The sequence below is a fragment of the Papilio machaon genome, chromosome 26, assembly GCF_912999745.1.
Source record: "Papilio machaon chromosome 26, ilPapMach1.1, whole genome shotgun sequence".
NCBI lineage: Eukaryota > Metazoa > Arthropoda > Insecta > Lepidoptera > Papilionidae > Papilio > Papilio machaon.
Genome location: NC_060011.1, coordinates 5,885,138 through 5,911,137, shown reverse-complemented (window position 1 = coordinate 5,911,137; position 26,000 = coordinate 5,885,138). Strand labels below are relative to the sequence as shown.

Genomic DNA, 26,000 nt, shown 5'->3' with positions numbered 1-26,000 from the left:
ACATCCTCCAGGACGCGCCAACACGAGATGCGCGCGCCGATATTGGGGGTGGCAAACGTCACGTCGACAACTGAGCCACCCCGTGCGCGCACACATGTGAAGGCGCTGCCCCGGTTCTCCGGGACCAGGCCAATAGTGAGGGCCCAGTCCCGAAGGTGCGCCCCCTTGACGTCGGTGATGGGGGATCCCCAAGCCGCGCACTTAGCATTGAGGTCCCCCATCACGATGACCTGGGCTGGCAATGCCCTCCGCACCACCAGCTCCAGGCCATCCAGGAACCTCTCAAATTGCGAGAGGCTCCTGTTCGGGGAGAAGTAGACTCCGATGAGCACTACTTCTCCTCAGTTTGCCGCCACGTAACCCGCACCTCTCTCTCTGAGAGAGAGGATTTGCGGGCCCGTTGGCGGCGCCACCATTCCGACCGAGCCCTCCGTGTCCCCGACCCAATGAGGCTGGGAAGGGATGAGGTAGGGCTCGGCCACGACAGCAACGGCAATTTTCCACTCCGCCAGGGCCTGCATGAGCAGGTCCTGTGCGCGGGCGGAGTGGTTGGCGTTGGTCTGCAGGAACTCCGTATGCAGGTGTCTGGGCATTTATGACACCTGCATACGTTCCTCTTCGGGCGGTTGATGCGGCCCGGACGGCGGCTGCGCTCTTGGCGCAGGGGGAGGGCCGGTGGAGCGGGCCTTCCCCCTCATGGTGGGGGGGGTGCATTTAGCTCCCCCCATTACGTGGGCGTGCGGGCAGCCTGTCCTTTTGCACACGGCGCAGTTGACAGGCGCCTCGCACGCCGCCCTCTTGTGGCCCTCTTGGCCACATCGGAAGCAGAGGCGACCATCCTCCGCTTCCGACGGGCATAGGGCCCGGGTGTGGCCCAGCTGCATGCACTTAAAGCATCGCAGCGGCCGGGCCCTTACCGCGGTGACGGTGGCCATACTCCACCCTATGGCCACCTTCCCTATCTGAGCGACAGTTTTCGCCGCCGCCGCCGGACATTTCACCAGGGTGGACCCCCCACCCCAGAAGCTGGGCCTGATTAGGCCCACTTTGACGGCCTCGGGGTGGCAGCCCCCGACTGTAGCCAATTTGGCTGCCACCTCCTCGCGCGTTATCGTCTCGTCCAAACCCGAGACCCGGAGGTCCGCGAGCTTGGACGGACGCGCGATGTCCGCCCAGCCGCCAATGACGCGTGTCAATTCGGCGGCCAGGCGGTCGGCCGTCTCTTCTGGGGTGCTCCCCCCCACCTCCATCAGCTTGGAGCCGGTCATGCTGGTACGTACCTTGACCGTCTCCAAGCCGAGGTCTCTAAGGCAGATCGCCGCCTTGGCCTTGGCCAATATATCTGTATATTTGGCCTCGGCGACCTGACCTTCCGCTGTCGTGATCGTGGCCCCCGGTTTGAGGGTGACGGTGATGGCCGCCGTCTTAGGGGCCACGATCTTTACCGCTTTGGGGGGGGGGGCAGCCCGCTGCGTTCTTACAGGGTGAACCTGTGCAGCGGGCGGGGCCTTGGCCGGGGCCTTCTTCTTACGGGCCTTCCGGCCGACCACTTTGGCCCATGGTGTTTCCTCGCCCCCGGGTGTTTGGGGGGCAGTTTTGGTGGCTCCGGCTTTGGCCTTTGTGGCCGTCTCCGCACTCCCTCCTCCGCCAGCAGGTGGAGGGGGGGGAGGGGCGGCTGGTCCAGTCTTATTAATTCGCCTCTTCGGCTTCGGGGCTGGACCGGCTTTGGCCACGGGGGCCTGGGCCGGTCGTGCTTCGGCGCCTTTGGTGGCACCGGTTGCCAGTCTTGGCCGGGCCACAGGGCGCGGCGGCGGCGGGTGGTGTTGGTCCGCTTGAAGAGGCGGTCTGACCACCGGCTCAGGGGGGAGGCGCGTTTCCAGGTCTCCTAGGCGGGCGTTTACCATCCCGCCTACGGACTCTAGAAGGTCGCGCCTCATCTCCTCGAGGGCGCCCCTGAGCACGGTCTCCACTCCCTCCTCCCGGGCCTGAGGAACCTCCCTCGGAGTCGCGGCCGCTTTCCTCTGCGACTCCGAGTACGCCTCTTTGAATGCCTTGAGCTCCGCGCGGATGAGCTCCACTTCCCTCGCTAGCCGGGCATTTTCCGCGCGGAGTCGGCGCTGTTCCTCCTGAGGGGTGATCGAGCGGAGCTCCTCCACCGCCTCGATCACCTCTTTTGTGGCCCGGTTGATCTGTCCCAGGACCGTGCCCTTAATGTTGCCGCTTTTCTTCACTTCCCCCTGAATGGCGGCCACATTCAGGAGGGCTTTAGCAGCAAGGGCCTCGATCGTCGCGGCCGCCGGCTGGGAGCACCTCGGCTCCGACGGGTCCCTGGGCGGGAGGCACGGGGGCCGGTAGGGGGGGGGGTTCGAGCTGCTTGCTCCACTCTCCCCCCCCTCCGCCAGATGTGCTTTGGCCTCCTTCAGGTAGCTGCTGTGAGCTGGTCGTCTTGGGCGGCCTCTTGCCGCCGTTGATACTTTGACGGCCACCGGGGCCGCCGCTCCGTCATCTTTCAACGCCCTCTTCTTTGGCATTTTCGCCGCAAATCTGAGGGCGAGTCTCGGGGCTGTAGGGGCGGCCCTGTTCGCCTCCCCTAGGTCTTTTGTGCCCTCTATCGTGCTGTCCGAGTCAGACGAGGACAGACCGGATATTCCGGACATTCCAGGTGTTTCAGAGACCGACACCAACTCCGCGTCGCTCGTCTCTTCCTCCTCTGCCTGGTCCTTACCAGCCTTTCCTCCTCTTCCTGTCCACGCTTCCTTCTCCTTCCGATTCGTCAAATCCATATCGCTTGCTATCATTTCCGGGTTTCGTGCTGAGGTCGTGGTTTGGCATGCTTTGGCCCCCCCAGAGTACGTGGGCCGGCCAGAGGTCAGAATGACCTCTGGGAGGGATTCTCCGCTGGCATAGCCAGCGGTACCCTCCTGGGGTATATACTTATTAAAGTCTGCCATTGTCCATTTTGTCCGGCGTTGTCGGACACCGGAAGCCGCCTTTGTTGAGCAGGGTGAGGTCCCCCAGTCATGACGCGCGGCCTTGGAGGCCGCCATACTCCGACCGAAGTCCGCTGCCTTTTAACGTGATGCCGCACGCCCTCGTCGATGTTCCGCAGGCCTGCCCGGTATGGGTGGCCCTGTCCGGTGTAGCCCTACGGAACATCCACCTCCTCCTCAGGGTAATTTTTTATAGAGGTTTTCTTCCTCGCGGCCCCACGCTCAGTGCGCAGAGCCCCCGTTTCCGCTCAGTGCGGACTTACGGTTTACTTGGCGTCCACCGATCATAAAGACCAGTGGGCGCCAAGTGTGGTGTTGCCACCAGGGTAATTTTTTATAGAGGTTTTCTTCCTCGCGGCCCCACGCTCAGTGCGCAGAGCCCCCGTTTCCGCTGGGTGCGGATTTACGGGTTTTGGTGTTTGGTTCGCGGGGCGAAAAAAGCCCTACCCCAGCAATATGCCGGGGCGTTCCCCTATCCACCACCCGGGGACGCGCCACGTCGGAGTTCACCTCTCCGCCCACTCGGACAACCGAGCAGGTCCGTGGAACCTTTTTTTTTTTTTTTTTTTTATAGTCTGGAAATGCATTTACGCACCCCCTACGCCGGGCTGTGCAATGGCGTAGGGGAGTGTGGGACTCGCCGGCCGCAGAAGGCGACCGGAATACCCACTAAAACCAGACTGCCCTCTCACGCGTTACGGCGGGGCCACGGGAAACGCGTTAGCTTACTTCCGTGACCCCGCCTGCGTTTAGCCTTTACGGCCCTCAAAAATTCTAAGGCGTGGGGAGAAGGGCAGCAGCGAATTGCCGCCTCCTTCTCCCCACTCTTCTCTGTCGGAGCGGGGGCGCTAGGGGATCCCCTTCGCGCTCCCGCTCCCTCTCCTCCTTCTGCGACATGACTAATTCGCAGAAGGAGGAGACCGCGTTCCAAGACCTCTCACTTCCCAACATGGCGCGTACGACGCCGGGAAGTGAGAGGTCGCCGCCTATCGCCGCCATCAGGGTGCGGCGCTCTTCTCTCCAGGCGCAGCACACTTCGAGTGTGTGCTGCGCCGTATCCTCGCTGGCGCCGCACCCGTGGCAGCGCATCGTCACCTCCCTTCCGATCCGACACAGGTACCGTCCGAAGCAACCATGCCCGGACAGCACCTGTGTCAGTCGGAAGGTGAGGGAGCCGTGGCTCCTCCCACACCACTCCGGGAGCTGCGGGCGTATGGCCTCTATGGTGCGCACGCCATATTTGGCGTGCGCTAGGCCTCTCGCCCACAGCTCCACGGTCGTCCTTCTCCTCGCCTCCCGGGCGCGGGAGAGCTCCTCGGGAACCGGGGCTTCGCCCCGAGCTCAGGTCCGTGGAACCTAACCTAACCTAACCTAACCTAACCTAACCTAACCTAACCTAACCTAACCTAACCTAACCTTTTTTTTTTTTTTTTTTTTTTTTTAAAGAGGGGAATGCTTTATGCATACGACATGCCCCGGGGGGGACACGAAGTTATGCGAGATTCTCTCCCCTAGTGGGAGCATACCCGCTAAACCACCTCTGTTCCTCCTGCGCATTGGTGACGGGGCTACGGGCACGCTTTCGCACTCCTCCGCGGCCCCGTCTGCGCTAGCCGCCGAAGCAGCTCCACCACTGGGGTGGGTGAACCCACCATCCATCCTTTAGGGGAGGCGCGCCGGAACGATACGCGCCATCCTCCTTGCCCTTCGAAGCGGGTGACAGGTCCCCCCGAACCTGCCACCACGGGGCTATGGAAGCCGGAGAGACGAGGTTTTACCCCCGCCTCCCCAGCCACCATCGGCGGGTCCGATGTCGGGCCCCGCCGTTGACCCTACGGGCCGCGGAGGGGCTGGGTATGCCAGTACCCCTCCGCGGCCCCACCATACACATCCGGCCACGAGGGCTGCAGGGGGCAGGATAAACCAGTACCCACCCGCACCCCCCGCGGCCCCACCTCCTGGCATGCTCCGAAGCGGACACCACAGTCCGCCTCTGGCAGCCTCCTCCGGGTGGGTCGGCCCTGCACGCTAGACCAGCCCAGTCCGGCCCAAGACAGCCGGTCCTGCACGCTAGGCCGACCCTGGTTCCTCTTAGCTTCACCGTGGGAGGCAGCCACGGTTACTAGAGCCCCACCGCCACGACAAGGCGGGAACCGTTGGTGGGGAACCTAACCTAACCTAACCTAACCTAACCTAACCTACCTACCTACCTACCTACCTACCTACCTACCTACCTACCTACCTACCTACCTACCTACCTACCTACCTACCTACCTACCTACCTACCTACCTACCTACCTACCTACCTACCTACCTACCTACCTACCTACTGAGTTGACCATTTAAAAGCGTTCAACAATCCCACCCCTTAAGACTCAAATTGATCATTCTCGTTTATTCATTTATTTGTTTTATTTTGTTGTATAAAATTATTCTACATATAATAGTCTAGCTTTAGGTTTAATTTTAAGTTAGTTTTTATTATGAGCACTGTGTCCAGGCAGCAGTCAGACAATAGTATCAAATCGCTAAGGAAGATTGCTGTCTGGACCTTGCGAACAATGTTTTATATAATCACAGGTGGGCACAGTTAATCGAAAAGTTAACTTCGTTAATCGTTAATTCGTTAATTAAAAAATTAACTTCGTTAATCGTTAAAGCGTTAAATTCTCGAAAATTTAACGCAAGTTAAAGTTAATCGTTAACAGTTAACCAGAGCTGGGCATTAACTCGTTAATCCGTTAATCGTTAATTAACGAAGTTAACATTTTGCTTAACGGATTAACTTTTAAGTTAACTTCAAAAAGTTTTAACGCTTTTGTTAACTTCCGTTAAACTCAACTTCCGTTAATAAAAGTCCGTTAATCGTTAAATTAGAAACTTGGAGACGTGCTGTCATTTTGTTTAAATTACGCGCCACGCCACGCTCGTAAGTTCAGCTATGTCAGGCGACTGTCGGCGATTCGAATGGTGAACGAACGAGTTGATAATTGATATATGTGAAGTTCGCGTGCAAGTGTGATGCATCAGAGCGTCCGGGAAAGACGTGACCTACAGGGCAAAATCAAAAGAAGGTTCGAAATAGTATATTTCATTACGAGTATATAAAAGCACGAGTATGTAATAGCCCACATTCCCAACGCTCTTCGTCACTGCAATACGCTATTTTTTGAACAACTGTATTAAAACATTTTTTACTCATGCTTTTTCTTTAGCTTTTCCAAACTCGTGCGTTCTCTTTCCCAACTCTCAAAATAATGTCTGTTAAAAAGAAAAACCAACCACGATGTTTTTACAAAAAAAAATCTTTGAAGTTTTTATGATTCATGCAAATATTTCTAAAAAGAAGCTCCTAATTTGTTACAATATCAGATTTAATGATTTGATTCGATGAATTAGGTTAGGTTTCATTTTATTTCATCTCATTAAATTTCATATCAATAAAAATAATCTACTGAAGACTTGGCTGTTTGGGCATAGTTCCCTTTGCCTACCCAGAATGGGCGAAGAAAACAAAAAAATCTCTGTTTTTAATCTTTTACAGTTGGCGCCATTTTCCAAACATTTTAGTTAGTTAAGTTTATTGTTTTTATTATATATAAATTGCTTCATTTTTTCGCAACTGAATTAAAAATAGTTGTTTAGTACACGTGCGGAACCGTCATTACAACTTGTTCCAACTGTCAACCCTCAACTTCGGAACTCTTTACAATGACAGGCTTTCCGCACTCGTAATGAAATATACTATAATGTATTCATACTTATCTCTAATACTAATGTGTACATTCTATAAAAGTATAGTACAATTACTATTTTAAAAAAGTGTCGCCACATAAGTGAAATTAGTATGTATAATTTTGGTACGGTTAACTGTTAACGATTAACTTTAACTTGCGTTAAATTTTCGAGAATTTAACGCTTTAACGATTAACGGAGTTAATTTTTTAATTAACGAATTAACGATTAACGAAGTTAACTTTTCGATTAACTGTGCCCACCTGTGCAGTTAACCATACCAAAATTATACATACTGATTTCGTCCTGTTGGTCACATCTTTCCCGGACGCTCTGATGCATCACACTTGCACGCGAACTTCACATTATCAACTCGTTCGTTCACCATTCGAGTCGCCGACAGTCTCTCAACATAGTTGAACTTACGAGCGTGGCGTGGCACGTTATTTAAACAAAATGACAGCACGTCTCCAAGTTTCTAATTTAACGATTAACGGACTTTTATTAACGGAATTTGAGTTTAACGGAAGTTAACAAAAGCGTTAACACTTTTTGAAGTTAACTTAAAAGTTAATCCGTTAAGCAAAATGTTAACTTTGTTAATTAACGATTAACGGATTAACGAGTTAATGCCCAGCTCTGTATATAATTTAATGTGTAAGATCATGTATAAAATTTTGTGGAACATGACAATATACTCCCACCCAGGAGGATGTACTCTCGGGTGGGAAAAAAAAAAAAAAACCTAGCTACCTACGAGGTATGTATGTATGACATGTCACATGTCTCTAAACATCGCGATGAAATCAAATGAACAGTTACTACAGCGCCATCTGTTGCGGCGCAGGAGAAATGTCGTAACGCCATCTAGTTCTTTCATTATTAGTCATTTCAATTATTATTTGCTGTACAAATTAGTACATATCGTCAATTCGAGTTTAGTTAAGGTGATGTAAAAAAAAAAAAAAAAAAAAAAAAAAAAAAAAAAAAAAAAAAAAAAAAACTTCTCATTAGTGAGTACCTTGAAAAAGTGTCATAAAAATATATTTTCCTATAGATTTTTTTTTTTTTAGTATCGCAAACCTTTCCGAGTGCCCTACGTATGCATGTATGTCAATTATACTTTCATTGTTTTAGGATTGACTAAAGCCGCATTCACATTTGTCTGACGTGTTGTGTCGTGATGCATCAGAAAGGTATCGGTCTCATACAATTAATATGGTTGCGTGCACACTTCTCTGACGCAGTGTGTCGTGATGGCTTGTGTCGTGTCGCGTCAGTAGCGATCCCGGTCCGCGTCAGTTGGGTGAGGTGCGGGGGACGGCGCAGCGACACGACACAGCGGGTCGGACTAGTGTGCACGCGCCATTTTGTTGTGTTGTGACGCGTCAGAAGGTAGACATTCTAAAATACTGATGAAATTTTTCAGCATCACTCTCAAGCTCTTTAACGAGACAATGAAACTCGCCTTTAGTCTCTCTTTTTGTATTTACTGGATGTATCCAATATCTTCTTCTCTTTTTTTGTTTTATTAGAAGTGGTGCCAGTGCCAATAACTGCATATCTTCTTCATAATCTGAATCCGAATCGGATGATTCATGAAAAAACATTGCGAATGTGTAAACTCTCCGAGAGCTATAACGGAACTGATTAAAAATGCGTCATAACGCGTCACATAGATGTGAACAGTAGCCATAACGACACAATACGTCAGACAAATGTGAATGCGGCTTAAGGATAATATATACATAACAAAATGGTTTTCAAGTCGCTGGCCACATCGCAATATCAGGGAGATTACTTCAAGATGAAGCGAGGGAAATAAAACGCCTTTGTTATTTAAATGCCTTGTTTATTTATTTAAAAAAAACCATAAACAATCTCTACTAGCCCATCTAGGAGTGTCAGAGGTAACTAGAGTTGAAGGTGCACGCAGCGCGCCCGCGGACACTCCCCGGACACTCCCCGGACACTCCGCGTACACTCCGCGTACACTCCGCGTACACTCCGCGTACACTCCGCGTACACTCCGCGTACACTCCGCGTACACTCCGCGTACACTCCGCGTACACTCCGCGTAGACGCCGCGCACTGCTCGTTGCGGATTGTTACGAGTGAGAGTCGTCACATAACATTAAATGAATCGCTTGCATTTCCTCAATACTAATTGTTTCATCTTAACTAACATTTATTTCATTATTAAAAAAAATGTTCAAACGAATATATTTTTAATTTAAATTAGTATTCCGATACAGATATAAAATTTAAATATGTTACAGTTACAGATGCAGAGTGTACAGTCTCTGTGTCGTTGTGTGTGTGTGTGTGTGTGTGTGTGTGTGTGTGTGCAGGGGGGAGGGGGGGAGGAGGGGGGAGGGGGGGGGGGGGGCGGCAGTGTTCAGCACAAAGTGGAAGGACGGATAAATAATATGATGATAGCAAACATAAGAAATGTTTTCTTTCATTTCTTTTGTTGCAGTACAATGTCACTATAAGCTAATGGAATTTTCCGATTGAACAGGAATGTACGTTAATTTTAAAACTAAATTGCACGAGTCTCGGGACGAGGCTGTGGGGGGAGGGGGGGGGCGAGTCTGGTCGACAGAATAAACTTAAATATCTATAATTCCCGCCCACTGCAGTGAAACGAGTTACGTTCAGTATTTCAGTAAAACAATACTGTTTTTTTGGTCTCGTAATGTTTAAATATGACTGCATATAATCTTTATACTTTTTTTTTTACCCTACGAAATGCGCGACGCAACAAATACAAATACCTCGCGCCTCTCGCAAAGGCAGCATTTGACGTAACAAAAACTACTGACAGCGAAGTTATCTTTTTTTTTTACAATGTTTCATTATTTCTATAATTGATGTCGACGCGAAGGAACAGATGTCTGTTGTAGGTGTGAATGTGAAGTAAGAAGACGCGACCTGAGCCTCGCGCACTTGTTCATTAACTTTAATTGAATCTGAATGCAGTGTAAGTGGGCGCCGCGCTCACGCCCCGCCCACCGCGCTCACGCCCCGCCCACCGCGCTCACGCCCCGCCCACCGCGCTCACGCCCCGCCCACCGCGCTCACGCCCCGCCCACCGCGCCGCGCTCACGCCCCGCCCACCGCGCTCACGCCCCGCCCACCGCGCCGCGCTCACGCCCCGCCCACCGCGCTCACGCCCCGCCCACCGCGCTCACGCCCCGCCCACCGCGCCGCTCTCGCCGTCTCGCTCCAGCGCGCCGCCTCTCTCGCTCGCACTCTTCTTGGCGAGAGCGCCGTCCCGCTCGCTCTCGCAGCGCGCACCCATCTCGTCCTCTCGCTCCAACTCAACATCGTGGCTCCCGTTCACGACGACGGACTCGTGGTTTTCAAGAATTTGTTCCTCCAAGATTTGCTGGAAATCGAAAACAACATGTTCATCACGTATCGCTAAAACAGACCAGGCGTGATAGGTTTATAGCCGGTGTCGCTCACAGTGGCCGGTGCGGGCGCGGCGGGGGAGTGCGGCACCCACAGCGCCGTCCAGCAGCCGTCGGGCTCCAGCAGGCACTCCACGCTCGCCAGGAACTCCTGCCCGCTGAAGCCGCCCGCGCAGTACAGCACGTCGCGCACCACGCACAGCGCCGGCGCCGCGCGCGCCTCGCGCAGCAGCGGCCCCTGACACAGTCACACAGTCAGCCGCCGCAGCCTTCCCCGAGCGCCTCTCCCCCGCGGCACTGAGACCTACCTCCCGCCAGGCGAGCGCGTCGGGCTCCAGCCAGGCGGTGGTGCGCAGCGAGGCGCCGCCCGAGGAGCCGCCGGCGGCGACCAGTCTGCCGCGCCACACCGCCCCGCCCACCGAGCGGCGCGCAGTGGGCAGCGCGGGGCCCGGCGCCCACCCGCCCGCGCGCAGCCGCTCCGTGCCGGCCAGGCAGTGCCACGCGTCGCATCCGCCCAGCACCCACGGCTCGCCCTGCCACATCACGCCCGCGCACTGCGACCGTCCTGACACCGCACACGACCACTGTTAATGGGGTCGGAGGAGGTCCGATCGGAAGGGATGCGGCCGTCGACTCACCGGTGTTGAGCGGCGGCGCCTCCGTCCATGTGTCGGTGAGGGGCGAGTAGCGGTGCACCTGGCGCAGACAGCGGCCCGCCGCCCAGCCCCCCGCCACGTACAGCACGCCGGCCTCCTCGTCCGCGGCGGCGGCGGCGTGCGAGCGCGCCAGCGGCAGCCGCGCGCGCCGCTCCCACGCGCCGCCGCCGAACGCGTCCACCGAGTCCAGCTCCGCGTGGCCGTCGCTGCCGCCCAGCGCGTACAGCGCGCCGCCCAGCACCGCGGCGGGGAAGCGGCCGCGCGCGCTGCGCATGTCGGGCAGCGCCGTCCACGTGTTCGTGTCGGGGTCGTACGCCTCCGCGCAGCGCAGCACGCGCGCACGGTCGTACCCGCCGCACACCAGCAGCCGGCCGCCGAGCTCGGCCGCGCCCAGCGCGCACCGCGGCACCGACATGGGCGCGAGGCGCGGCGCGTCCCCGGGCTCCACGGCGCCGCCCAGTCGGCCGCCGCGCGCCGAGCTGCCGCTGCCGGTGCGCCAGGCGATGCGCGCCGCGGCCAGCTTGCCCTTGAGCGCGAGCAGAGCGCGCGTGACGCCGGCGCCGGGAGCCGCGCGCGCCGCCAGCACGCCGGTGTCGTCGTCTGCGCGGTCGTCGGGGGAGTGTGCGGGGGGCGCGGGGGGCTGGGCGCGCTCGCGCTCCGCGGCCCGGCGCCGCACGCCGCGCTCGCGCTCGGCCGCCTCGCGCCGGTACTCGTGCAGCTCGGGCGCGTCGCCGCCACTGGCCGGCAACTCGCCGCAGTCTCGCAGCGCGCCCTCCGCGTCCACGAACAGAAGATGCGGCCGCGAGCATAAATCTTCTAGCTGTTAATTATAATCTTACAGTAAAGAAGAGACTAACTCTTTCCGATGGAGGTCCTACTATTTATTTACATCTATACCATGCTTGTCTTCTGTGAGATATCACTATTAAAGTTAAAGTCTCGTTCGGCAACAGATATCGCGGCCCGAATATAGCAAAAGTAATAGACGTGTACACACGTGCGTGCCGGCGGCGAGCTGGTCGCGCAGCCAGGTGAGCGCGGCGCCGGCCACGGCCGCGGGCGCCTCCTGCCCGCGCTCCGCACTCGTCTCGCGCAGCATCTCGATGTGGATGAGCGGCAACGCCGCCAGCGCGCCGCACGCACATATCTCGTCAAACTGGAAACGCATGAACGGTCAAAATTGTTGCATTGTGCGACAGAGGAGGAGGCGAGGAGGCGAGATGTGCTCACGTGCTCTGCGATGTAGGCGTCGAGCGCGGCGCGGTGGTGGCGCTGCAGATCGGGCAGCGCGCGCACGGCCAGCGCGTCATGCGGCGCCGGACGTCGCACCAGGCGCTCGGCGAGGTGCGCGCGCGCAGTCTCCACGCGCAATCGCGCCGCCGCTCGGTACAGGCGGCGCGCTCCCGCCGCGTCGCGCACTCGCAGGCGGCCCGTGTACGCGTACTCGACCAACTCGCGCAGGGCCTCGGCGTCGACGTCGGGCAGGCGCAGGGCGGGCGCGGCCGGCGCTGCGGCGGGCGGCGTGGCGGGCAGGGCTGCGAGCAGGCGCGGGGACACGGCGGCGAGCACGGCGCGGTGCGCGGCCACCTCCTCTCCCGCGCCGCCCGCGCCCGCCGCTAGGAGCACGTCGTAGTGCTGGCGCGCCTTGCGCAGAGCGTTGAGCGCGGCCAAGACGCGCGCCGGCGCCGCCTCGTCCACGAGCGACAGCTCCTCCTCCAGCGCGGCCTCCTCCCCCTCGCTGTCGTCGGAGCGCGCGCCGCCGCTGGCCGCGCTGCCGCCGCTCTCTGCGCACGCACTCGTGTATAAGTTGTTGTACGTACGTTGTGGTAGCGTGCCGATGTCGGTGTTCGGGGGCGCACTGCTGGCGGCCGACCGCCGCGGTATCGAATCGTTCTCGATAATCCTAATCTAATGATTGCTGCGGCCTCATTGCGTCGCAGTAAAAACAAACTAAATCGACGCGATAAGCTATCGCAACGATGACATTGAACATTTTAATTATCTAAAATATCAATAAAAAAAAGAACGATAGAAGGCGGAGAAAAGACCTCAAAATAATATTATAATAGTAATTGAAAAAACCCCAACGACATGTGTATGTCTCTGTGGAAGCGTGATATTTCGTCCACTGCGCCCCTTCATAACTTAGTTTTCTCATCATTGACTTGTCCTATATCCATCTAAAATTTCGCACCAATGAAATGAGTTTCAACATAAGTGGAACATCCACACTATTTACACCTCCTACATGGTACATATTCTAAAAGACGATAGCTTCAACCACATTTGGAAAATGTTTGGTTACGAATTGGTAATTTTTATCAATTTTATAAGCCTTATTATATTATTATATGGCAGAAAATAAAATGCGTTATAGGCATATTGCCTTTTGTTGTTATTGTTGAAGACGTGGTTTCTACAATTTCTATTTACTTAAAAACTGATTTAGACAATTCTTTTACCTCTATAAGAAAGGACACAACTACAAATAGAAAATTATTATCTCTGATCAACGCAGCTTGATGCGAACTTATTCATTCAACTTTAGAACCTAAGTTTACTTCACACCATGTGGTGTGTACTCGGCAGATATCTAGAAAATATATAACTACTAGCTGTGCCCACGACTTCGCCCGCGTGAAATACTGTCTCGCATATAGCTTTATTGATGACTTACATTTAAAAAATACAAACATTCATCCCCCATTCCCTGTTGTTATATTGCACCTTTGATGGTAAAACTTTTACGAACTTTCAATGTCATATTTATTTATATCAAATTAACAGCCGAAAAATAAATAATCATACTTCGATACAAATTTCGACCCCCACTTCCAATCCTCTTTTTACGCGTTAAAATGTAGCCTTTATATTTTTTCAGGCTCTAAACTATCTAAATTCAATTTAAGTAGGTTCAGTAGTTTAAGCGTGAAATGGCGACAGACAAGTGTTACTTTCGCATTGGCAGCGATGTACACTTTCAAACGGCTCTAGAATGTATAATATGGTTAAACAACATTATTTATTCGTTATTTATAATGTAATCCGGTTGCGCGCACGTCACGTAAACAACGGCGGCGCGGCGGCCTTCGCGCAGGCTCAGGCTGAGCTCGGGAGTCACGTGGCCTTTGCATTACATAATCTATCATTACCAAACGCTTGTTTATGTTTTGGTGACGTTTTAGTCACGGCAATGTACATTTTAATGCCACCATCTGAGTAAAAAAGGAAAAATTATGGTTCAGGCACAAAGGCCTGGCGGCATTCTTTAATGCAGCTCAATGACATAAAATAAGATATTCATCACTCAAAGCTCAATGGATACAAAGTCAAGGCTTATTTCAAATATTTTCCCTGTCCCCCACCACTTTTCCATGTTCTCTGAAAGACAAACAGACAAGCCTCCCTCAGCACAAAGGTTTTCTGTGGAAAATCAACACACTTTTTGTTTACCAAAACAAATACTCTTTGTGTGCATTGAAGCAATCAAAAGTTGACAAAATAATGCATTTATAATATTAATACTGTAAAAAAGATAACTTTAATGTTTAATTTATTGGAACTTTTCTGAACAAATGAATTCTACCTAAAACTTATTTTTGTTGGCTGAAATATTGTAATTGCATGATGCTATATTTATAAAAGACTAGCTTTTACCCGCGACTCCGTCCGCGCGGAAAAAAAAGCACAACATAAAAAAAAAAAAAAAAAAGTTCCTATGTCCGTCTCCTAGTTCTAAGCTACCTCGCCATCAATTTTCAGCTAAATCAGTTCCACCAATCTTGAGTTATAAATAGAGTAACTAACACTACTTTCTTTTATATCTATAGATAGCAATTGCCCATATTTTTTTATGAATTAAATAAAAAAAAATGCTATAGTAATAAATATAGCCTATGTAACCTGGGGATAGTACAGCTTCCCAACAGTGAAAGATATTGTAAGTTGCTTCAGTAGTTTCGGAGGATATTGAATGCAAACAAACAACCAAATTTTTCCTCTTTATAAAATTTTATAAAGAGGAAAAATTTGATTGATTGTTTTCAACAGAGTAGAGATTAAAAAACAGAAAAAACCAAACTGAGATTGTGAAAAGTGATAATACATACTTGTTAAAAAATAACTAATATTATGAATGCAAATGTTTAGATGGATGGATGTTTGTTACAAGGTATGTCCAGAATGGCTCAAGGGACCTTGATGAAATTTGGTACAGATATAAAACAGAACACAAAGGCTACTAATTAATTTTTATAACTCCAAGTCGCTGGCAACAGCTAGTTTATTATAATTTTTTTAAGACAATAATATTGTTAAGATAATTGATACAAAAAAGTGTCATTAATAGATACTTTATCACAGAAAATGTTTTTTTTTTAACAAAAAACTAAAAGTATGCTAAAGAGAATGACATTATTTAAAATATATAACAATAAACTTTGAATGCAGTAATAGTCTCATAATTAATGTATAATTAGAGCAATTCAACATTGGAACAAAATCTTGATGCTTTAAAATCATTTGACAATGGAACATATGTAGTGTGTGGCAGGAGCAGCCTGCTACCGGCGTCTACATCACAGCCAATTTATCAATCAAATTAATTAACTACAATGACTATTGAGAGGTTTGTGAACCACGCAACAGTATGACATCAGAGCCCCAGTACATTCTGCATTAACTGAGCAATATTCAACAATCAACACAACAATTAAATCCGTTCAAGAGTTTAACGAAGTATGTTTTGTTACGTACATACATTTATGTTGCGCAGTGTAAACAATATCGTGTATTAAAAAAAACCCTAATTGTAATTTAACTTTAATGTGACCAGAGTAGTGATTAATTTGTTTGTTAAATCGATAACCTTGAGTAATCATTAATAGAATTATTAAACTAAACTTTTAAACTGACAATCGTGGTACTTTAATTTTATTACTTTTGGATTGCTTATTGGTTTTTGTTCGTACGAGTCGATATTATTTTGTTTAGATAAGTAGAGGAAAATCAGCTCACCATGTCCGTTGATTCCGTCGTCGTGTGGCTTCATGTCGGCGTGGTGCAGGCCAGGCGCTGGGCGATCGTCAGCCAAAAACCGGCTCACACCGGAGCACGGGGCCGCGGTGCTCGGCCTCGCCGCCTCTTCGTGCTCGGACGGCCTCGCGACGCCGTCCAAAACCGGATGTATTGCTGAACTACTATTTTTTTTAGGCTTTGCATCCGCCAGCGAGCACTAGTTGTGTTCGAGCACTAGATCAACTGCCCGCGTGCCTCACGCGCCTTGTTTTGATCTTGACTTGACGTTGACATTAAATTTATCTTAATTGAAGTATTGCCAGTTGCCATTTCATACTCTTTGTTTTCTGGTTGCCATTTGCGGAAAACCAACCTACCCTTTTTATCATGAAAGGTGCTGCATTTTACTAATATTAAAAATGCGAATGTTTAGAATTTAGATAGATGGATGTTTGTTTGAAGCAATAGGTAAATAATAAGTTTTTTTTAATTGTGCGCGGACGGAAACTTATACAACGGCTTAGTGTTAATTGAATTGTACCACACACAATACGTTTGCAATGGATTCATTGATAATTTAGCATCTTATAACAGACTGTTAGACATAAGGTCTCATTTGATATCGATCAATATATGTCAGTTTTATAGTATGATTCTTGGGAAGTAATTTGTCTTTCTAGGCCATTCGTTTCAGGTTGTTCCTTACGCTTATAGAAAGATGAGTGGCGGCCATCGAACACAATTCGAGCTGTATGCCACGTTTTTTTTTTAATTAACAGATATTTCATAACTATGCAAGGTAGTAGGGAACTACCTATCTTTCATGTTAGATAGGTAGAAATGTATTTGTCAAAGACGCAGGCTGGTGAAGAGGACGTTATAACATACTTTATCTTATCTGAGTAATATCGATTCGAGATGTTCTGTTGAGCCTCTCTATCTTGATGTAATTTGTAAGAGTATATAATTAGTTAATTGTTGGTCAATAAATATTATTTGTGCACAATCTACAAAAAACTTCAATTTATAATACCCACTAGTTGTAGCCTGTAACTCCGTGCGCGCGGATTGAAAAAAACATATTAAGTAGCCTACGTGTTCTTCCAGACTATGATCTATATCTTTACCAAATTTCATCGAGATCCGGTGAGCATAAGATACCTTTAAAGAAACATCCATCCAAACATTTGCATTTATATTATTAAAATAATTAATTATTATGTACATCATACATGTTCGTTAAAATTATTATCCTACTGTCAGCGGAGCAGAATCATGTGTAGCTAATTTAATACATCTGAATAAAGGAAAAAGCGGAGACAGCGCTCGTATCTAGCTATTAAAGTATCCTCATATCGCTTCACATCGTGAAGTGTTTACGTGGAAAAGATTAGCTCGAGGAGGCACTCCGCCGTAGGAAGTCCCTGCGCAAGCGCACACGATATAAGCGCCCCGCCGCGGCTCCGTGGCATCACTGCATCTGTACATCATGCGAGCGGCGACACTGAGCGCGGTGTGGGCGGTGTGGGCGATGTGGGCGACGTGGGCGACGTGCGGGGCGCTGGGGGCGCTGGGGGCGGGCCATGAGGCGCTGCGTGTCGAGCTGCACTCGGGCGCGCCGCCGCCGGACGCGCTGAGCGGCCCGGGCGGGGGCTCGGCGCGCTACCACGAGCGCGTGGGCGAGCCGCTGGCGGAGGCGCTGCGTCGCACGGAAGCCGAGGCCGGCGAGGAAGCGGGCGGGAGGTCCTCTCGTATCACCGGGGGCCTGGCCTCCTACCTCGGCGAGCATCCGTTCTTTGTAAGTCGGCGGGAATCTGTAATCGCTCGAGTATGTACGGAGTAGTGGATTGACGTCCGGTCCTCCGGCACGGTTGTGGCGCGGCAGGCGGGGCTGGTGATCACGCTGAACACGGGGCGCACGTCGGTGTGCGGCGCGGCTCTGGTGAGCAACTACCGGCTGGTGACGGCGGCGCAGTGCTGGTGGGACGGGCGCGCGCAGGCGTACAGCGTGCTGGCCGTGCTGGGCTCCGTGCGGCTCTTCTCCGGCGGCACGCGCGTGTCCGCCAGCGCGGTGATCGCGCACGCCGGCTACGACCCCGACACGCTCCGCAACGACATCGCCGTGCTCGTCGTGCCCTACATCTCCACCACCGGTGAGTCGCTCAGCCGGAAAAACCGCTTTTCTTCTTTCATCAACGCCACATCGACTCGGCGGTCCAAGTGCAGTTTTGGGATGAAACGTTATATTCGAATTACTAATTTAAACAAGACGATATATTCTGTGTGTGCAGGCTACATCAGGCCGATCGCGCTGCCGGAGAACTCCGAGCTGGGGCTGACGTTCACGGGGCTGCGCGCCACCGCCATCGGGTACGGGAAGACCGGCGAGTGTAAGTTCCACTATTGTCTCACACGACGCATCGCCCGCCTCGGGTGGGATATTCATTTCGGTTTGTAAGAATTCCTACTCGTCCTCGAGACGTCCTCGTCGCGAGCAAAAGAACGTCGCTTTACAAAATTCTTAACAGAAGAGGTCTTATTTTAGTTTTCTTCTCTTCCCACCCTTCGGGAGAGCGGATTCGATGGAGGAGGGGACGCATAGGAAGAGCAAATATTCTCTTTCTGTACGTTCTCCTTCTTCGTCGATGTAAGGTAGGCAACTCATTAGCGATTGCGGATGTGTACGGACAGCGATCGCTTCGCCATTGGGGTAGATTCATGTGTCCGCTTGTGGTCCGTGTAGGGGCGGAGATAACGTCGAGTGCCGGTCTGCGGGACGCGGTGGTGCCGGTGCTGAGCAATGCGGAGTGCGAGGCGGTGTACGGCGCGGGCGCTGCGGGCGGCGGCGTGCTGTGTACGAGCGGTGCGGGCGCGCGCGGGCCGTGCGGCGGAGACGGCGGGGGCCCGCTGGTGCTGCAGTTCGCGGGCCGCAGGATACTGGTGAGGTTGAGACCGCGGACCAGTTGACGGCGAGGAGATGCGGCAGTTGTTGACGTAATTGTTGTTCGTCAGATCGGAGTGACGTCGTTCGTGTGGGCGGCGGGGTGCGACCGCGGCCAGCCCGCGGGCTACACGCGTGTGACGACGTACGCGGGGTGGGTGCGCGCGCAGCTCTGACCTGCGCCGCGACGCGCTCTGTACCTCCGATACTTACATAACATTTATCTATCGATGAAAATATAACAATAAATGCAAGATATGTACATTCGTTTTCTTTGTATACATTTCTTTCCTTTACTGTTTTTACACAACAGTAAGTTAATACCGGAGTCGTAGTAGTACATGAACGAGCTCGCAGCCGCAGCTTGTTGCGGACCGTTTCACTACTTACCGATAGTATTTGTTGAATTCTATTACAATAAAAGGAAATAATGTTCAAAATAATATAGTAAAAATAAACTTTGTAAAAAATATTTTATTACATCAAAGTACTGTAAATATGTATAATTGTGTGAGAGTCTGTACGTCTGTACGTCGAGACGTTGTACTGAAGGACGCGGATGAAGATTTATCAAAACATCGTGTAAATGCAGAAGTAATTGTACTCGTATTTTGTACTTGTAAAATGAGCTGCAGTACTGTGCAGTGTATTGCAGTGAGATGTGGAGGTCACTCCAGCTCCGCCTGCGTCTCCAGCAGCAGCTTGGCGAGGGCGTGTCGCGCGCCCAGGTCCAGCTCCGCGAACCCGGCGTCGCGCGCGCGCTGCAGGCACGCCAGCCGCTCCTGCCCCGCCTCCCGCCCCGCCTCCTGCCCCGTCTCCTGCCCCGCCTCCCGCCCCGCCTCCCGCCCCGCCTCCCGCCAGAGCGCGGCGCAGGGCGGCGGTTGCGGCGCCAACAGCAGCGCCGGCTCGGGCGCGCTCAGCGTCAGGAGTGGCCCGTGCGCGAGCACCTCCGCCGCGCCGCGCACCTCCGAGCTGCGCGTGCGCTGCCACTGCTCCAGCGCTGAAGGACGAGTGTACATGTGAGCGTGTAGGGAGGTGGTGGGGGAGGTGGGGGAGGGTCTGGCAGGTGACCGCACCTGTGTCGTAGTCCGCCTTGTAGAAGGCCAGCACGTGGCGATGGCGCTCGTTGAAGCGGCCCGTGTTCTGCTGCGGGCGAGCTCCGGCCGCGTCCACGAAGCGCGGGTGCGCGAACTGAGCGTAGCGCGCGAACGCCACCGGCAGGTACCACTGCTCGCCCGCTATCGTGTTCATGCGCACCTGCGACACACACCAGCTCGTACACTCGCTCCCCTGCCTCCCCGCCCCGCCCCGTCCCCCACCCTACCGCATACCCTGTTAAGGAACTCCTCGTTGAACTCCATGTGGGGCACGCCGAGCAGCACCAGCGTGTCGGGCGGCAGGCGGGGCAGCGCCTCGCGCAGCGCCGCCAGCTGCGCGCGCGCCAGCAGCTCGTGCGGGTCCTCGGCGCTGTCGGCGGGCGCGGCCAGCGGCGCCTCCAGCACGTCCAGCTGCGCGCCGCGGTGCGCGCCCGCCAGCGCCTCCACGGCCGCGCGCACCGGCTCGAACACCGCGCTGTCGTTCCGCGTCGCCAGCACCTGCGCACGCGCAGCGTTAGGTCGGGGCGAGGTGGGGGGCGAGGCGGGGGGCTGGGGTCGGGGCGGGGGCGGGGCGGGTACGCACCAGCATGAGCGCGGTGTTCCTGTCGCGCTGCAGACAGACGGAGTCGTAGCGCGCCAGCAGGTCGAGCGCGAGGGTGGCGTGCGGCGCCGCCAGCGCGACCAGCAGCAGCACGCGCGCGCTCTCGGTGACGTAGCGCGCGGGCACGAGGCGCGCGGCGCCCAGCGGCCGGGCCACCTCCACCTGGCGCACCACCTCGCCGCTCGCCTCCTCGAACGGGAACATCGATGAGGTTATTCGAGAACATTTGTCGGTGCACATGACGCGTGTCTGTCAGCGAGCTCGGTGTACCTGCGGCAGGTCGGGGCTCAGCGGGCGCAGCGCCAGCAGCAGGCGGTAGCGCAGCGCGTGCGGGGGCTCCCAGCACCAGGCGCCCTCCAGCAGACGCACGCTGCCCGCGGCCCAGCGCCGGCGCGCCCAGGCGCCCGCCTCCGCCAGCGCCAGCTGCACCGCACACACACACAACATACACTTGCTAGTATTGAAGAGACTCCGACACGCGGCTTCCTCCATTACTTTGTACAATCAATATTATGTAACGATACTGTTGTTTTGCGATTGTTTTGCTATTTTAACAATGGTAGACGCCAGCGACGACAACATCCGTGATACGAATGATCCGGCTCGCTCGCTGCAATACCACGACCACGCCGAAGATAGGCCACAAGTGGAAGTAATACCACGTTAGGTCCGATGAGGCTGAGTGCCGGAGGCCTAATAAATAAGGAAAGACTGGAAAGGGGAAGCGGATTTGATGGAAGAGGGGACCCGTAGGTGATCTTTTTCTATGCGTCTTCTCCTCCGGCGATCGAAGATAGGCGACGCATCTCGGTGAATCGAGATGGCCGTTTGCTCGTTCGCTAACTTAAGATATAATAGAATAGAATAAGAAAAGATGTTGACTGACATCAATGGCGCGGCGCGTGGCGGTGCTGAGCGGCGCGGCGGTGCGGTGGTCGTCCGGCATCAGCGCGTGCGTGGTGTTGAAGGTGGTCCAGCGCAGATGGTCGAACCTGCAACACGCGCCACGGTGAGACCGGCGGGGCGGAGTGGTAGCGGGACGGCGGGGCGGAGTGGTAGCGGGACGGCGGGGCGGAGTGGTAGCGGGACGGCGGGGCGGAGTGGTAGCGGGACGGCGGGGCGGAGTGGTAGCGGGACGGCGGGGCGGAGTGGTAGCGGGACGGCGGGGCGGAGTGGTAGCGGGACGGCGGGGCGGAGTGGTAGCGGGACGGCGGGGCGGAGTGGTAGCGGGACGGCGGGGCGGAGTGGTAGCGGGACGGCGGGGCGGAGTGGTAGCGGGACGGCGGGGCGGAGTGGTAGCGGGACGGCGGGGCGGAGTGGTAGCGGGACGGCGGGGCGGAGTGGTAGCGGGACGGCGGGGCGGAGTGGTAGCGGGACGGCGGGGCGGAGTGGTAGCGGGACGGCGGGGCGGAGTGGTAGCGGGACGGCGGGGCGGAGTGGTAGCGGGACGGCGGGGCGGAGTGGTAGCGGGACGGCGGGGCGGAGTGGTAGCGGGACGGCGGGGCGGAGTGGTAGCGGGACGGCGGGGCGGAGTGGTAGCGGGACGGCGGGGCGGAGTGGTAGCGGGACGGCGGGGCGGAGTGGTAGCGGGACGGCGGGGCGGAGTGGTAGCGGGACGGCGGGGCGGAGTGGTAGCGGGACGGCGGGGCGGAGTGGTAGCGGGACGGCGGGGCGGAGTGGTAGCGGGACGGCGGGGCGGAGTGGTAGCGGGACGGCGGGGCGGAGTGGTAGCGGGACGGCGGGGCGGAGTGGTAGCGGGACGGCGGGGCGGAGTGGTAGCGGGACGGCGGGGCGGAGTGGTAGCGGGACGGCGGAGCGCGGGGGCGACGCCGCACAGTACCTGTTGTTGGGGGGCGGGGAGGCGGGGCGGCGGGGCGGAGGAGCGCGGGCGGGGGCGACGCCGCACAGTACCTGTTGTTGGGGGGCGGGGAGGCGAGTCCGGGCGAGTTGCGCAGGCCGGGCGGCCAGGTGGCGTTGCGGAAGCCGCGCGGGTGTCGGCGCGCACTGGCCGCCGCCTGCACTCGCAGCCGCGCCACCTGCGCCTGCGCACGCTGCAGCAGTACCTGCACACACACACACACATATTTACATTTGATCTATCAAAGAAGCGAGACGCGTTTATATTTCGTAGGTATTAGGGAGGTTGTACTCGCCCTGGAGACGTAGGCGTGCAGTTGGTACATGTGGTGGGGGTCGTGCACCGGATGCGCCGTCACCGCGTCGGCCAGCGCGGGTGCCAGCTCGCCCCCCGCGCCCGCCTCGCCGACGCGCCACGACACGTAGCTCTCGCCCTGCACACAAACAATACTGTCTTGTGGTCCCTCGCATAGCAAGTGTTGGTGTACAAAAGAGTACAGAACGGAGAGACGAGAGACCTGGAGCGCGGAGGTGCAGACGGTGTGGGCGGCGTGCAGCACGCAGCGGCCGATGTTCTCGTGGTGGTGCGGCGAGTAGGAGTTGCGCACGCACCAGTCCAGCGCGCCGTGCACCGCGCGCAGCACAGAGTTCGACAACAGGATCCCGCTCTCTGCAACACGCAGACACACACACTCACACTAACATATACATACATAAACTATTATAATGATTATTTCTAATTTTACTAATGCCCGAAGCGAGATATATATGGTGCCCTCTTATTTACCATCCCTTTTAGAGGGGTCTAACAATGTTATCATAGGCTTTGGTGCCCCTTGCTGCCCCCCTTACCCGCGGCCTATCCTGACTTTGGCCCTTAGTGTGTAGTAAAGATGTTCAGAAAACATACAAAACCTTCAACCCTAACACTATTACAATTGGCCAGAGTACACTGGAAATAGTATAAAATCTTACTTATATTATAAATGCATAATTTTATGTATTTAGTGTATAGTTTATATTTGTTATTACATAAATCCAAAATCACTAAACAGATCTTGCTAAAAACTGCCATAGATGTGTCCATACATATTGAAAATACACATTCCGCATGGACAGAGTTGCAGGAGACATTTAGTATAAGGATAAAACAGAAGTAGTACTAGAATAAGACAGCTAAGAAATATTTCAATATAAATTGAATAAACAAGTTTTGTGTTGATTTAAAGAAGTTTGTTTAAATAAGAAAATTTTTGGTATTGCTTTATGTTTGTTGGTGCAGTTGCCAAAGCCAGTGTTGGCTGAGTGGTGGACAGTAACGGGTGTTGCAAGTGTCCCGCCACTAATGAAGGTCTGTTGGCCAACTTGTGGCCATTACAATGCAAACATTAATAGATCATTTCTTAATATTTGTTATTAGAGTAAATTAGTTGATTTCTTTTTATCAAAAACTGTACTCAATGCACTTTTCTATTGTAACATTTTATATCTGTAGCACAAAAATTACATTGTAATTAAATATAATATTGTATAAGTTAAGACAGGCAACGCAGGAAATAAGAAGTACCCTTTGACAACTCAACAACTGTCAATGATGTCAATGACATGGCATTGGATTTCATTTATTAAACTGTTATTATAAGTAATTAGTTTAATTTGGCTTTTCTCAATACGGCAAAGTTTTCTGTTGTCTAATCGGATAACAAATAGTAATATTGAAGGAGGTAGTACCTTTCATGTCATTGCAGATACAAATCCCTAGCACAGTTGAAAAATGCATTTACATACATGAGGTGTTATGACTCACAAAATAGACAAAAAATTAACTGAATTTAATCAATAAATGAATTGCCTTTCTTTCTATAATCTGAACTCAGTAAAATAATTCAATGTAATAACTTGATAATTATACCTAATGAGCAGTATTGTGTGTCATCATCGGCCACAGTTCCCATGTACACATCCTGGCTGACGCTTAGCTTGGAAACTAGCTCAGTCAGTCTTTGGGCATTCACATATGTCGCATCTGTCACCAAGAAGAAGAAGTCGTACTCCTCCAGATAGTTGTCGGCGAGATACTTCAGTGCATGGAAGGGCTTGAGCATTTCTCTGGTATCAGTGAAGCCGACCACGTTGGCGCCCGCAGGCGCGGAACGCAGCGCGCTGGCCGTGATGAAAAACCGTAACGCGGGAAGCAGGCGCGCCGCTGTACGGTTGAGCGCCGCTGCACGGCCAGCCAGCGCCGCCTCAGAGCTGAGCGCGCCCGCCAGCAGGCCCGCGCGCATACCCAGCTCCGTGCTGTAGTAGCGCGGCCGCTGCACGCTGCGACCCGCTGCGCCCGCGGCGCCCATTTCGCGCTGCTCGCGTACCGGCTCCCACTCGTCCACGATAGGCGGGGACCCCGCTGCGCTGCACGCCGCCGGGGTCACATCATCCTCTAGCGGGATCGTTGCCAGCGCCAGCCACAGCCCCAGTGCCAGTCCCACCAGGAAATAGGAGTTATGTTTGACCTGAGACACCACGCATCGCGACAGCATCTTGACACGACGACTAAGACTGAATGTGAGTACGAATGTTACACATTCGTAGTGATAACGGTCTCTTTGATGATAACTTTAATTGAAATAGATTAAAGAACACAAATTGACACACACACTATACACTTAAACATTAATACAACACAATCACTAATCAAAAACGTAGATAAGAAAATACATTAATATAAAAACCTAGGTCTACAGTGAAAGAAGCTTCAAATCAAATAATCAAATTGACATTAACAATTTTCAAAACGACAGATGACAGCAAGAGTGTAAAATGACAGTGACAATCGACAGATATACAAAAAGCGCATGGCGCTGCAAAGCTTGCAACTTTTGTTTGTCAAGCCAAGTCAAGCTTATAATGTTTTTTTGATTAGTTTACAGTTTCTCAGTCTCTAAATCTTACTAAAAGTATAAATGTGAAAATTTTGATGGATGTTTCTTTGATGGTATCTCCGGAACGTCTCAATGTATTTGGATGAAATTTGGCACAAATGTAGAACATAGGCTTCTATTTTAATTTTGTTCGGACGGAGTCGCGGGCAAAAGCTAGTGGTTTCATAAATTGAATGATTCTTTGTTTATTTAAACCATTTAGTGTTATACTCGTAATTGTAACTTACGATATTGTTGTGTTGTAAAAGAATACATTTATATTTTCTTTATTTTTAATAGTCATCTTCTATATATATAAAAGAAAGTCGTGTTAGTTACATCATTTATAACTCAAGAACGGCTGAATCGATTTGACTGAAAATTGTCGGGCAGGCAGCTTAGAACCAGGAATAGGACATAGGATAATTTTTACCCCGTTTTCTTTTTTTTTTTTATTCTGCGCGGACGGAGTCGCGGGAAAAAGCTAGTTGAATATAAAGATACTTTACGAGTATAATTTTAGACTGTTTCAGCTACTCTCATGATAACAGAATTAAGGTTAACACGCATTACTAAACTCGTCGTTCAACTGGCCACCGCCGCCGTTACGCCGTCACTGCGTCGCGTGTAAATTCGCGTCCTGCAAGCGAGAATGAAATAACATTTATATCTTTACTTTATCCCACTCAATTGGAAGCGTCGAGGCGCCGACGAACGAACGCTTACGCGGGGCGGTGCTGGGTGGACGAGGAGTGGAAATGCGCGTTAACCTT

At 52.8% G+C, this 26,000-nt stretch overlaps 4 protein-coding genes across 4 annotated transcripts; 1 reads left to right on the top strand and 3 right to left on the bottom strand.

The window, feature by feature from the left end:
• Positions 1 to 593: 593 nt before the first annotated feature.
• On the bottom strand, positions 594 to 2,951 carry LOC123722506 (nucleolar protein dao-5-like). The gene has a single exon (XM_045684397.1). It carries the CDS (start codon positions 2,949 to 2,951, stop codon positions 594 to 596), a length of 2,358 nt encoding a protein of 785 aa, XP_045540353.1.
• Positions 2,952 to 9,915: 6,964 nt separating this feature from the next.
• On the bottom strand, positions 9,916 to 16,236 carry LOC123722505 (influenza virus NS1A-binding protein homolog B-like). The gene is made up of 7 exons (XM_045684396.1): positions 15,814 to 16,236; positions 12,028 to 12,581; positions 11,795 to 11,953; positions 10,780 to 11,617; positions 10,450 to 10,706; positions 10,197 to 10,379; positions 9,916 to 10,116 (listed from the first exon to the last, which is right to left on the bottom strand). The coding sequence occupies exons 1-7, from the start codon at positions 15,845 to 15,847 to the stop codon at positions 9,916 to 9,918; spliced, it is 2,226 nt and encodes a 741-aa protein (XP_045540352.1). The 5' UTR covers positions 15,848 to 16,236.
• A 1,066-nt stretch (positions 16,237 to 17,302) lies between these two features.
• LOC106708669 (collagenase) lies at positions 17,303 to 18,951 on the top strand. The gene is made up of 5 exons (XM_045684395.1): positions 17,303 to 17,611; positions 17,699 to 17,966; positions 18,105 to 18,203; positions 18,557 to 18,753; positions 18,811 to 18,951. Exons 1-5 carry the CDS (start codon positions 17,303 to 17,305, stop codon positions 18,928 to 18,930), a joined length of 993 nt encoding a protein of 330 aa, XP_045540351.1. The 3' UTR covers positions 18,931 to 18,951.
• Positions 18,952 to 19,414: 463 nt separating this feature from the next.
• On the bottom strand, positions 19,415 to 25,035 carry LOC106708679 (chondroitin sulfate synthase 2). The gene is made up of 10 exons (XM_045684394.1): positions 24,222 to 25,035; positions 22,828 to 22,979; positions 22,606 to 22,743; positions 22,364 to 22,515; positions 21,321 to 21,444; positions 20,756 to 20,875; positions 20,435 to 20,701; positions 20,086 to 20,349; positions 19,831 to 20,011; positions 19,415 to 19,754 (listed from the first exon to the last, which is right to left on the bottom strand). Exons 1-10 carry the CDS (start codon positions 24,844 to 24,846, stop codon positions 19,423 to 19,425), a joined length of 2,355 nt encoding a protein of 784 aa, XP_045540350.1. The 5' UTR covers positions 24,847 to 25,035; the 3' UTR covers positions 19,415 to 19,422.
• Between the last annotated feature and the right edge of the window lie 965 nt (positions 25,036 to 26,000).